Source organism: Seriola lalandi, unplaced genomic scaffold (genome assembly GCF_002814215.2).
Source record: "Seriola lalandi dorsalis isolate HSWRI2012SDOR001 ecotype SW California unplaced genomic scaffold, Sedor1 jcf7180002054927, whole genome shotgun sequence".
Lineage (NCBI taxonomy): Eukaryota > Metazoa > Chordata > Actinopteri > Carangiformes > Carangidae > Seriola > Seriola lalandi.
Window position 1 is genome coordinate 2,437,975 of NW_019525479.1, and position 13,347 is coordinate 2,451,321.

The following is a 13,347-nucleotide window of genomic DNA, read 5'->3' on the forward strand; positions in this document are numbered from 1 at the left end:
GGGTGGGGGTGGGGGGGGTAAAGGAAGGGGGGAGTTGAGAGAGGGAGAAGACCCGTGTTCACTTTTTAATTAAGGCTCCGTAGTGTAACTCGTCAATGTACATTATTGGAAGAATGAACGTCAATGCCATTGCTTTTTCTCCCCCTCCTTTATCTCTGTCAATGATTCAAAGACATGATTTATGGTTCGTCTCCGTCTTTCAGGATCATCCATCAAGCGCTGGCTCTGCCGCAGCGCCACCCGTTGTAAATCATTCTGAAAGCCTGTCACTCATTTCCATTAACCGTTCCTCTGTCGCTCTGGTCTCCACCTCCCTCAACCTCCTTTTTTTTTTTTTTTTTTTTTCTCAGCCCCCCCCTCCTCCTCCCTGCTTCCACCTCTCTCTCCTCCCCCTCGGTGCACAACCTACAGCCACGCAGGGTATCAGTTCCGTTCTGCTGCTTCGTCCGCCTACCTTCTTTTCAATAAATTAACCACTTTCTCCCATGCAATGAATAAAACGGCTGCGTGCTCGTCTTGCAGTCGGCACCTACTCCTCCTCCATTACAGCTGAACACCTTAGAAATGTCACGCCGCTGACTCGTAGGCTAAATGAGGATATAGCACAAAGAAAATATTTTTGTTGCACTGACTTTTCCAGTGGCAATATTTGAACAGCTTTGATATGTTTGCAGTGTGGTATTAATGAACATATATCCCACACATACAGGGCACTGCATCTGGTTTTATTATGTTTCTTTTTTTGGAGGTGCCTTGAGGATAATTTGGCTAAATATGAGCACACAATAATAACCCATGTACCTGGAGTAGACTCTGTTTTTTATATGCATTCATTCTGGGAAGGACTGTATTCAACAGTTAATGGAAACAATATTATGTCTGTAATTATTACATGTAGTAAAAGCAGCACTAAGTGGGCAGTCCTGCCATTAAATACTGTTGGTTTTCTGTAAATCCTACCAGTAGTTTAATTCAGACACTCCAACAATGACTGTAGTCTTTAACCAGTTTTTATTGAAACAGGTCTTATGAACAGAAATAATTGGCTCAATGGAGTGACTGTCAATCTCTTACAATGGTTGATGTGCCTGCTCTGGGGAGCCCAATTCACAGGCGTCTTTTTTCATTCTAATCAACATCTAGATATCAACACAGCAGAATACCCACAAACAGCAGAAAGCCTGTTTCAAGGGGAAACTTTCAACTATTGGGTGCCAACACATTTCACTATTTGGGCAGCCATTGTTCTCAGAATGGGCTGTCAAAGTGACAATGCGCACCAGGCAAATCCAGAAGTTTGCACTTTTCAGAAAACAGCGGGTCCTAATCATTTTGTGGAGGACACTTGACAACAAATTTGCCATTAAAATGAATCTGAATAGGAGGGAGCGGGCTGTTTTGAAGCATTTCTGCCTCTCTTACTGTTGCTCGTCTTGTCCCACAGAGCTCCAGGTTTGGCGGGCTTGCTTCGCTCCCTTTATGCTTGCCATGAAGCAGCCTTTGGTCCCGCTAGAAACTGACAGTACCACGCTTCAGCTGCAAATTCACTCTGTAGCCTCATTGTATTTAATGAAGGGAAAAAGTGGCAATCTACTATTAATGAACTTGGAATGTAAAAAAAAATGCCTCCCTTTGCTGAAAACTGCATAAAACTGCTTGTACAAGGAAAGCTTTGGCTGGAACCCATCCAGAATCTAATGAAAGATCCATACAGGGACAGAGCGAGCGGGAAGAGTTAGTGAAATGCAGATTGTTTTAATAGAATACACACAGTCTCTTCCAGCTGCACTATCAGATTCATCAAGGCCTGACCTTGATGGAGGGCTGCTGTTGTTTGGGAGGGCCAGTGTTTAGGGTTCATGCAAAGTTTATGATGCAGGGACTGTATGTACCATATACACAACTACTGATCTCAGGGGAACACTGAATGTAATACAGTCCATGGAGGAAAGAGTGAACTGGATGCTTGTTTTTCTTTCTATACTATAATATTATATCATGAAATCACACATGAGATCACAAGGAAATAAAAGAACAATTTAATATTAAAGACAATTAAATCCTGGATATTGCCCCTCGGATGCAAAATAAAACAGAATCATATGATGATTACAAAACATCAGACAATGACTGAATGGGAATTGAAAAGCTCTTTATTTAGTCAGGCTAGTGGGCATGAAAAACAAACAGCGCGTTAGGTACGTCGGAGTGTAGGCCATCATACCTTTCACTCAGTATCTCATAAAACTAGAACAAAGGCCTTATGTGTGTAAGGCAGTGGTCCTTTAAACGATGGCCCACTTTCCTCCCTGCTGCCACGCAAACATTCCTGACTGACATTCAATCAGGGAAATTTGAACCGAAGCAAGATGGTCTTTTATTAGTACCGCCCTGTTTGCTCGACTGGTCAGCTCCAATATGCGAAGCAGTTTGAGTGGCGTACTGTAAGATGATGGGTTCTCTCTCTGATAAGGGTGAATGAGGGGTAAACTGCTATTCTGCAGAAAGGAACCATCAGACCTCATCATGTCGCTCCTGGAGAGCCGTGTCACGGGCTCTTCAGAAACCAAGTGACAGAGCGGCACGAGGCTGCCCCCCCACCACCCTCCTGCAAGTGGAAAATACACTGGAGCTGAAGCCGCCCCGCTTCTGCTCCGCCAACTGGAACTTTGTATCAGTCAGGGCAGAAAAGATCATCTATAATCTGACAAATATACACTGAGGCTTTTAAGCCTCTTCAGTTGTAACGTTATCCTACACGCTCGCCAAATTGTTTATATTTACCTTTGCTTGTTAGCAGAAGAGGGCGAATAGAAGGCAGCCGTGCCGTGTGCAGTATTTTATTTTTTTTCCACTGTTTATACAAAACAGCGTATTACAGCTTATTCAGCAGCCAGTAATTTAAAGAGTTGGTTCACCTAAATTACAAAACAACATATTTTCTCACTTACCTCTGGTGGCATCTAGCCAGACAGAGGTTTGCAGATATCTCTCTCTGAGATTTCAGATTCTTTATTTAAGTACAAGTAGCAATGTGACATTAAGAAAATACACCATTACAAGTAACATTCCTATATTAAAATTTTCATGTACTTAAAGTCTCAAAAGTTAGTTCTGGCTGCTGTCAGTATACTAATATTAGATCATTATTAATGATGCATGATGCAAGTAAATTTTAACCTTGTAGTTGATTTAGGTGGAGCTAATTTTAACTGGTTCGTATACAATACTACTGATTAATTTACAAAAATGCATCATATTTTACAAACTGATCATATGTTTTATTGTGAAAAGCAACTGATAAATATTGTAAAAAGGACAATATTTCCCTCTAGAGTCTTGGAGTTGAAGTGTTAATTAACATAATATGGATATACTCAAGTAAAGTAAAAGTACCAGAGAATTGTACTATAGTATTTGAGTAAATGTACGTAGTTTCTTTCCACTGAGGCAGTTTTGAAAAATCTCAGAGACTCAAACCCTGGACAAATAAAACCTCTAGTATCTGCATTTTTTTTTAATTTGGATGAACCCTGAGTCTCTCTATTTATATTATTACATATTATATACGAATAGCAAACATCCACATGGCTCTGTGATGTTGGTTTGGTAAAGACCTATGAGACGGGGTGGGAGTGTTGTGTGTATAATTGTCTCTGCTGGTGCTGATAGGAAACCCTTTGGTGAGATACAACACCAGGCAACTGCATGTGATGCGGCGGCTGTGGCACGTTTTAAAGTGATGACTTAGGTGCTGGAGTGCAGATTGCAATGCTCTCCCACCGCTCACTTCCAATTAGGCAGCGGGCCGACTGATGCGTCTCGGAGCAGAAGCTTCTAGTAGGCATCAAAAGGAGCAGCTTTGCTCTGTGACATCATGGAGGGAAGGGAGCTCCTGGAGCTAATCAGGGCAATCTGATGTGGCTCAGTAAATATCATGATTAGCCTCCATGCAACATGCAAGGACAGACTTTTAGAAATTCCCACGTTTGTATCATTAAATAAAAAAACACCCTTATAACCCAAACTAAACATGCTCCAAAGCTGAGCAGCTCAGAGCTTCAGATATTTCTTTGTGTTTGTCCGTGTGTTGATTGTGCATTGCAGAACTCTCTGTATTTTTAGTTAACAGAATGTTGGTTGTGAAAACATTTTTGATTAATTGCCATAATTATTGTGATCATTTTTGCCCAAATGAACAGCCAGATGGCAGGATATGGTGTCATATTTGCGATCCTATCATATTAATCTGGCTCTGGGTCCATCTGAGCACATTGTGCCATTTGCTGTGTTCACAATCTGTCCTCAAGTCGTCCATGTCTTCTTTTTTCTTTTTTTTTCTTTTTTTTTCGCTGTGAGTTTTTATTTGATTATATTAGACTATTAAATATTAAAGTTGAGTGTGTATTAAAGCAAGGCATTTATCTGCATGAATAGCTTGTGTTTAGTGAAGTAAGTAATGCGCTTTAAGTAACATCTCCATCATGCATACAAAAATTAACATGAGTGTTTCCGTCTCATGGTTTTGTCATCGCAGCCTCAGAAAGATCCAACAAAACCACTTTGTGGGGGGTTCACGGCTGCTTTTAACCCACTTTTCATCATCTAATCTACGTTTTGTCCTCTTTATCTTGACCATAATGTGCACCACAATACAGTTGATAACCATTTCCTTCTAAACACAACACGATATAGACTCAGTTGCAGCGTGTCTGCATAGTTTTGAAGTCTTTTCAGGACATCATTGGAGTAATTTAACACCAAATTGTTGAAATGAAATAATGGGTCAGATGGGAACTAATGACACGTTCCTATTTAAAAAGCAAGTCAAAAACTATTTCATTGTGTGATATCAATTAACCTCCAGACAAAATTTTAGTCAAAGAGAGCAGACTGAGTGTGATTGTTCTCTCTTTACTCTGCAGTGTCCTTGGGCTCGGGGAGACTGTTTCCTGACAGGGAACAATGAAGAGAGAGGTGTTTACAGATCTTTTACAGATGGCTCCGGGGCTCAGAATTAGCTCTTCACCATTTCTCATGTGATTCGGTTCAGAATTAACTTCAGATGTGTCATCAAGACTATCATCAGGATGTCTGACAATGTGTCTGTTTGATCTTGACGTGCGCTGCTCACTGAGTTAGTCAGATATCACTGTCAAATATTAAACCTTGTGGCATGTGTGTCTCATTCTAATGATAGCTCACTGAAAGAAATCACATCATGGTGACTTTTATAAAAATGCACCATCCTGTTTCCGACATTACAGTCACAAAAGAGCTTCATAACTTTGGAATTGTGTTTTGTACGCCGAGTACTTTTTGACTGACATTTCACACCTATTTATAACAACAGATGACTACAGTCACTTAAGTGTTGGTAAATGTACAGACACAATTAACTGGGCGCATTGCTTACATGTGAAAGGAGAAGCAGATGATAGTTACCGAGCCAGCCTGGGGATTTTATCAGTGATCCTGACCTGCGTTGTTAGCGTGTGCTCTGCCTATCCAGCAGCAGGCCCCCTTTTCTTTTTCTTTTTTTTTTCCTCCTTTTTTTTTTCTTTACATGGCATAAATCCGGGAGATGAAAATGTCATGGAGCAGGTTCATTTTGCAAAGAGGTTTTGATTGCCATGCGCGTGTAATTGATTGTTCCAAGGACAGGGGGAAATCTAGAAATGTCATAACAGTCCTGCTTAGGTTGGTCCCACCGCTAGGCAATCAATGAGAAGTAAAAAGAGATATTGATTTGCGAGCAGCAAAAACTGTAGCTTGAGACAACCAGAGAGCACTGGGGAAAGTGGCACAGACATGCAGACCTGTCACTGGCACCTATGAATTACCCAATCTTCTCTGAAGATAGTGTTACCTCGGATACTCACAAAGTCCTGCGCTGGGTATTGCAGCTGTCCATTAGCTAAGCTCCTCAGGCTGCTAACTCTCTGTGGCTTGTCAGATTAATGAAGGAAATGTTGACCTTCCAAGGGATAAATGTTGATGTTCTCACCATTACAAAAGTTTCAACTGGCGTGTTGATATTGGAAACAGAACGCCCTTTTACAGCTGGCACACACGTTTCTGAACTGATTGACACATTTTGAATAGACTCACTTACACACAGGAGGAGGGATTGTGCTCTATGAAGATATTGCTTAAAGTTGAGCTATAAATATGTTCCCGTGTAAGGCGTTAGCACCCAACCAGTTGGGCAGCATGCTGCAAAAGAATATAGCAGTTAATGTAATGTACCATTTCCTATGCAGTTAGCTGGTTTCTTCTAGTGAAAAAAGGCTTTTGGCTCAGAAACAGGCTGCTGCTTCTGTAAATCCAGGTCTTGCTATGCCAAGAGTCTGTTCTAACGGATAAAGGTTATAAACACTTCAACTGCCTGATTTATGATGGACACCTCAGGTTTTTTGACCTTTGCATATCTCTGTCTGAAGATATAAATTTGTAGTGACACAGATTGGAAGCTTTACAGCAGTTTATGACATGCTAAATCTCAGGCAAGGCATGCCAGCCTCTTGTTTTGTACGGCTAGTTAGGCTGGGAGTTGCCTTGTGTGGACTCTGACACAACATTTTCAAAGCAGGCATTTCCTTTTTTTTTTAAGATCTGAAAAGAATGTGCATGCAATTGCTGCTCTTCACTTGTGTTTTACACTGTGACACACAAGTTCTTATACTTTACACATTGCTGTTTTATTCTTGACCAATTTGTTAGTTATTTATATAATGATCTGCTGTAGGTGTTGTATGTTGGCCTAGTCCTTGAATCTGATCTTGTATTAAAAAAGGAATGCAGCTTGGCATGGCAGCATTACGGTGGTAGACCAAGCCCTGGCAGAGCGCAGTCACAAATGGTGTGAGATGCAGAGTTAGACATGCGGGTATCTTGGAGTGATTCCTGCCAGAAGGTTAATTGGTGCCTCTGGATGTCTGCTACTTAGGGCATCTGATAGAAAGCCATAGAACAGCAGGAAGGGCAGCTGTTAATCTCTGTCAATTCCATCCTCAAATACCAAGATAAGGCACAGCCATTCACATTCAAACTGATATAACTACATGTAAGTGGTTATTTCCAGGAAAACTGTGCTTTGTGAAATGCACATTTGTTTCACTAATAGGGGCAGGTCGTAGTGAATGGCATGTATTGGTGAATTTTAAGCTACATAAAATATGCAGGAAATAGCCATTACATGATGGTATGTACAAAGAATGAGCCATTTCTATTTAACCACCACTGAAGTGGAAAAATGCTCATCTCCCCACTTTGGTGCGCGTTCTTACCACTCCTTCAGTTTTAGTGATGACTTTGAAGAGAGAGGACATCAACTGGGAGCTTGTCATAGCCACTGGTGTTCTCCTTCACTGTGAATACTATATATAAGACTATAAATAAAACATACCTCTGTGCTCTTGACAACTCTCTCCCTTAGCATCAAGGGTGTTTTGGAGGCCATCACTGATCTCACTTGGCCAATCAAAACATCTCTCTTGCGGTGGATCAAGGTCACAGCACACTGGGGCTCTTGGGTGTGTTTGTGTGTGTGTGTGTGTGTGTGTGTGTGTGTGTGTGCAGGCTCTTGTTCACGAGGCCCCCATTCTCCATGTTTGTTTTGAAAGTCCGAATCCCATCTCCATCTCCATCCATTAGCTGGCAAGCAGTTCACCTCCAGGGTTTCTCTTGAGGCACTTTTGAAATATTGATAAAAAAAAAAAAAAGTCTTATTTTCAGAAGGCAAAGAAGAGAAGACATTCTATGGGCCGCCCAGTGTGGGACTCCTGAGTGCTCAGCTTCAGCCATCCCCTCATGGAGTGCCCTCTATTCAGAAAAGAAATATTAACCACATGAAATGCATAAGTGCCTGGACAGGGCTGTTATGTCCTATTCATATTTAACTCAGAGCACATCTGCCACATCTCTCCCAAAATGCACATTTTCCCGCATGACTATGAGGCGGAAAATATCTCAGATATGTGACAACACTGACAAACTGCATTTATTGCCGGATGTCTTGAAAAGATATGCAAACATTGGTTGTGATAGCGTTGACGTGGGTTTCCGGGTGGTTAGATTTAGATTTAAAATAATCTGAAATAGTTATTGTCAGAAAGGACATTTTAATCTTCTGTAGCTGCGTATGATGTCGAGCAGGCCCTGCAGCCACACGAACAGCCCTCTGTGCTGAGTCAGAGTTTCCGCTAATTGGATGATGGGAAATGTGTCAATTAGAAAAACTGTTGTTTAATTATCTGTTAATTGAAGCAATAATGTTTGTGCTCTATGAGTTGGGAGAATGAACAGGTGAATAATGAAAGAAGTAATTGCTGTTTATGAGACTGTCAGAGAAAATATAATGACGTGACAGATTGCCAGTAATCTTTTGAAATTTTGTATAATTGTCTAGTTTTAACGCTGATAATTGAATCAGCTTTTCCACCAGCATGATCAGCATCTTCATCAGCATCAGCATTCGCATTTACAACATATTTTTATTTTGCTGTCAACTAAATCAGTACCCCGATGTTGAAGCACTGAATATTACAACCTTGTGATAGTGGCTAAATGTCCTCTGAAGTCGTGTTTTCTCATCTTTTCTCAGTCAAGCCTTTTAATTCATTGACAGAGCAATGCTAGACATTAGAATATCTGCAGTTTGTGTTAAGCCATTCCTCACATGTAGCTTCAGAAAGGCTGAGATGTTATCCAGAGCAGAAGGCTTGCATTTTCATTTCAGTTTTGTGACATCCATAATCACTATGGAATAGGTCATTTGCAATAACACTTAACAGGCCCTAGAAGAATCAATTTCATTTTGTCACTCAGTGGCCAGTGATTGTTGTAAACATCTCAACTTGAGGCCAGAAAAACCTTGGACGCAGCACTAAGTCAATGGCCTGTCGTGAATCACATGGTACTGTTGTACCAGCAGCGTTTCTGTTAGTGAACACATTATGTCCAGATATACTCTCCCACTTCTCAAGGCACAAAACAGCTGTTATTATGTTGTCTTTATATTTCATGTTGTATGTGGGTTTTTTATAAATGTTGTACCTTGCCAAATAAATTATAAAGCCATTAAACTGTTGTTATGAATCATGTTTTAATGTCATTAATTTCTGTTTCTTCTTTTTCTAGTGTACATGCCTGATGAAGATGCTGTTCTTCAGGATTCTGTTGCTGAGGAAGATGGAGAGAATGACACTCAGACTGAGGAGGAGTGCTCAGAGAAGACCAGCCCCAAAGTGTCTGAGGACAGAGAGCTTGACAACAAGAGCACGAACACATATAGCAACCAGAACTCTCCCATTAGTGTCCTTTCCAATCAAGAGGCAGAGTTGGAGTCGCGCCTTAGCGACAGCAGTGACAGACTCTCAGACTTCAAAACCTCCTCGCCACCTGAGAGCCAGAGGGATGACGAAAGTCGCAGCTCCAAACTCAAAGACGAGACGGGCAGCAGTTTGGAGAAAATGAGGGCAGCCTATGCAAACTTTCTCTCTGATTCCTACTGGACAGGGATAGGAATGGACTTGAAAATGGCCAAAAACACCAGCAAAGCCAACTGCGACAGCACCAACGGAAGCACCAAAAGTGAGTTTGACTGGCACCAGGATGCGCTGTCTAAGACCTTGCAGCAGACACTCTCCCCAAAGCCTGTGTCCAAACCCAACCTCTTTAGCTCCGTCCACCTATACAGACAAACCACCAAACCCTGTGGCTCGGTGTTCACAGGAGCCAGCCGGTTTCGCTGTAAGGATTGTAGTGCAGCTTACGACACTCTTGTGGAGCTGACGGTCCACATGAATAAGAGTGGACACTACCAGGATAACAACCACAGCAAGCAGAGCAATTCCTCTGCCTCGTCTTCTAAATCGAGGAAACGAAATTTGCAAGATATGGAAGGGAAGGAGGATGCACAGAAAGTTTTGAAGTGCATGTTCTGTGGCCATTCTTTTGACTCACTCCAGGATTTGAGCGTCCACATGATTAAAACTAAGCATTACCAAAAAGTGCCTTTAAAAGAGCCAATCCCAGTAATCACACCCAAATTGTTGCCACCAGCAAAGAAACGGGCCTTCGAAACAGTGAGACCTTGCTCCCCGGACTCTACGACTGGTATTTCTGGGTACACTGAGGCACAACGGGCTGCAACCATTTCAAATGCCAACAACAATCGCTACGGCTATCAAAACGGAGCGAGTTACACTTGGCAGTTTGAGACATGCAAGTCGCAGATTCTTAAATGCATGGAGTGCGGAAGCTCTCATGACACCCTTCAGCAGCTCACCACACACATGATGGTTACTGGACATTTCATCAAAGTCACAAATTCAGCCTCTAAAAAGGGCAAACAGTTAGCGCTTGACCCCCTGGCCGTAGAGAAGATCCAGGGTTTAGCCGAGCCTGCTGCCAGTGACACTGAGGGAGAAAAGGTGTCTCCAAAAAATGCCTCCCCTGGGAGGAGTGAGAAGGATAGCCAGGGGGAAGGTACATCAGACAAAATGGAAGACACTGAAGCTAAAGATGACAAGCAAGAGAGTGAGGATCAAAAGGCAGGCAATGGGGCTTTTAAGTACCCTTATCTCCGCGAGGAGGATCTTGAACAAGACTCAGGTGGAGGAGGGGACATTCTTAAATCTTTAGCCAACACAGTGGCCTCTGCCATCAATAAAGCTCAAACAGGGACACCAAGCTGGAGTGCCTACCCGAGCATTCACGCCGCCTATCAGCTCTCTGGCATCATCAAAAGCGCCCCTCTCTCTGCGTCTCCCCCTACTCAGCTAAAGCAGACATTTAACCACAAGCTGAGACCGATTGCCCCAAAGGGGAAGTTATACCATGGTGCTGTGGGAGTTGAGGCTCCCCAGGGACAGCATCAAAATGTGGACATCAAAAAAGAAAAGGTTGGCATTAGCGATGGTAAAGAAAGCCAGAATATTAAGTTTGATCTGGTGGAGAATGATGACAGCGATTGTCAGGATGATTCCTCTTCCTCTTCAAAGCTTGATGCAGACTGTGTGAATGAAGGGAGTGAAGCGATCAAAGGGAAGTTGAGCCCAGATTTCTCTGACAGAGGCAAGACACCAAGCCCTTCTGTCAGCAATGGCCGCAGCACTACTTCAGAGCCTCTCAGTGACACTCCGGATATACTTGGCATAAACCCTCTTAGTGCACTGCAGTCAGTTCTGAACAATCATCTGGGCAAAGCAAATAAGCCCAATAACTCAAGAGTAGATAAACTATCTGCTCACGCCCAGTCCATTTTTGCTGACATTAATCGTAGCAGCGAGAAACCAGCTTTAATGCTTGGAAATCCTATAAGAAATAGGCCTGATAACACCTTCCTCTTTGTTAGTGATGACCAGCCAATAGACCTGACAAAATCTAAACACAGCAAGCCGAGTTCAGCGCTACTACAGCCCTCCACCCCAATGCCACAGAAATATGCTCTGTCTGACATAGCTGACATGGTTAAAGTTCTTCCGAAAGCCACAACGCCAAAACCCTCCATGCCACCACGGATCCCGACTATGAAACTGGAATCAGACGTCAGACGCTTTGAGGATGTGTCCGCCGAGATGTACTCTGTCCACAAGCGTAAAGGTAGACAGTCGAACTGGAATCCTCGCCATCTTCTCATCCTGCAAGCTCAGTTCGCCTCCAGCCTTTTCCAGACCTCTGAGGGGAAATACCTACTCTCTGACCTCGGCCCTCAGGAACGGATGCACATCTCCAAGTTCACTGGATTGTCCATGACCACCATAAGCCATTGGTTAGCAAATGTAAAATACCAACTGCGCAAAACCGGAGGGACCAAATTTCTGAAGAACATGGACACAGGCCACCCGGTCTTCTACTGCAATGACTGTGCTTCCCAGTTTAGGTCGCCGACCACGTTCATTTCCCATCTGGAATCCCATCTCGGGTTCCAAATCAAAGACATGTGTAAAATGCCGGTAGAGCACCAGACGAAGGTAGAGGAGCCAGAACTGTCGAAGGTCCTCAGTGTTAGAGCCACAGAGGCTCTAGTCACAGACGAGGACATTGACTCAAAGTTCAAATGTAAGCTCTGCTGTCGGACATTTGCGAGTAATCACGCAGTCAAACTCCATTTGAGTAAAACTCACAGCAAATCCCCTGACAACCATTCACAATATGTGGAAATGGACAAGGAGTAGTTTTCTTTCATATTATTGTCACTTTTTTTCCTTTTTCTTCCTTTTTTTATTTTAATACACGGGTCAGATATTTCAAACCATTTTCCAATTAGCGTTGTGTAGTGTGCATCATTATTAAAACATTTCATGGAGTACGGCAAAGACACACTGGTTAGAAATTGTATAAGGAAACACTAAGAGATACTTTTTGCACCCTGCTCAAATGCATCACCAGTAATGAAATGTATTACTGCTTGAAGAAACATAATTGCTGATGTTTGCATGCAATAGCCCTGGCTATGACTACTATTTATTTGTATGATATGTCAAGTTTCAATTGTATTTCAAAGACAAAATAATGAACTAATTGTACTTTACAACTTCTGTGATACAGTACACCTGTATAAACGTGCAGCTGTTAAAACAGGTAGCCCGACACATGATAACACACATGCAGACCTGTACAGTGTATTGCTATGTAAAGATTGTTTTGTGTTGCAATGATAGAAGAGAAAAAAAAGCACTTTAATAAATGTTTAATCACCAGTTTAGACTCGGATTCTGTACATGACTCAAAAATAATTAGACAGTTTGGAAACAAGGATATTTCACATGTAAATATATTTTAGAAGAAAAAAAAAAACCAGTGCGTTTCATGCAACAAGGATAACAACAAGACAGATGATACCTGTGATACCTGCACCTTTTTTTACTTATTCAAATAAAGAGTTAACATTTGATAACAGTTTGTTTTCTTATTTTTTTAAAAGTTGTTTCTTTAATCGTTTGTTTGTGAAGTTAGCCGCTTGAATATAGACATTAAGATTTTCACTGAGACAAGTGTTATATGCACTGACTGATGAAATAACGAAAGATACATCACAAATATGAAGTTGATCGTTTTGTAATAGTTTTCTTCAAAGTTTTCCAGAAAGAGTTGGTAAGAAATTTGGTGCTAATTACAGGGAAAATAGATACTGTTCAAATGGTGCATTTCCAATTAAAAATATTACAATTAATTCCCAGTGAATCCTCGAGGGTTTTTTTTAGTCAGCTGAACATGCAAAAACCTGACATTTTGCTGCAGGCAAGCAATTCCAGATACATGGAGAATAAAGTTTAAACTTTGAGCCTTTCTTTCAAGGAAATTCCTATTTTCCCTGTAATTAGAACCAAATTAGGTCTT

General features: G+C 41.8%; 1 protein-coding gene across 2 annotated transcripts in view; it reads left to right on the forward strand.

Moving 5' to 3' along the window:
* tshz2 (teashirt zinc finger homeobox 2) overlaps nucleotides 1-12,904 on the forward strand; it is a 42,054-nt gene extending 29,150 nt beyond the window's left edge. For both annotated transcript variants that reach the window (XM_087170059.1, XM_023392974.2), the window contains exon 2: nucleotides 9,142-12,904. In XM_087170059.1, the coding sequence (XP_087026185.1) occupies nucleotides 9,147-12,182 (3,036 nt within the window). In that variant the 5' untranslated portion in view covers nucleotides 9,142-9,146 and the 3' untranslated portion in view covers nucleotides 12,183-12,904. The remainder of the gene's footprint in view (nucleotides 1-9,141) is intronic.
* The last annotated feature ends 443 nt before the right edge of the window (nucleotides 12,905-13,347 follow it).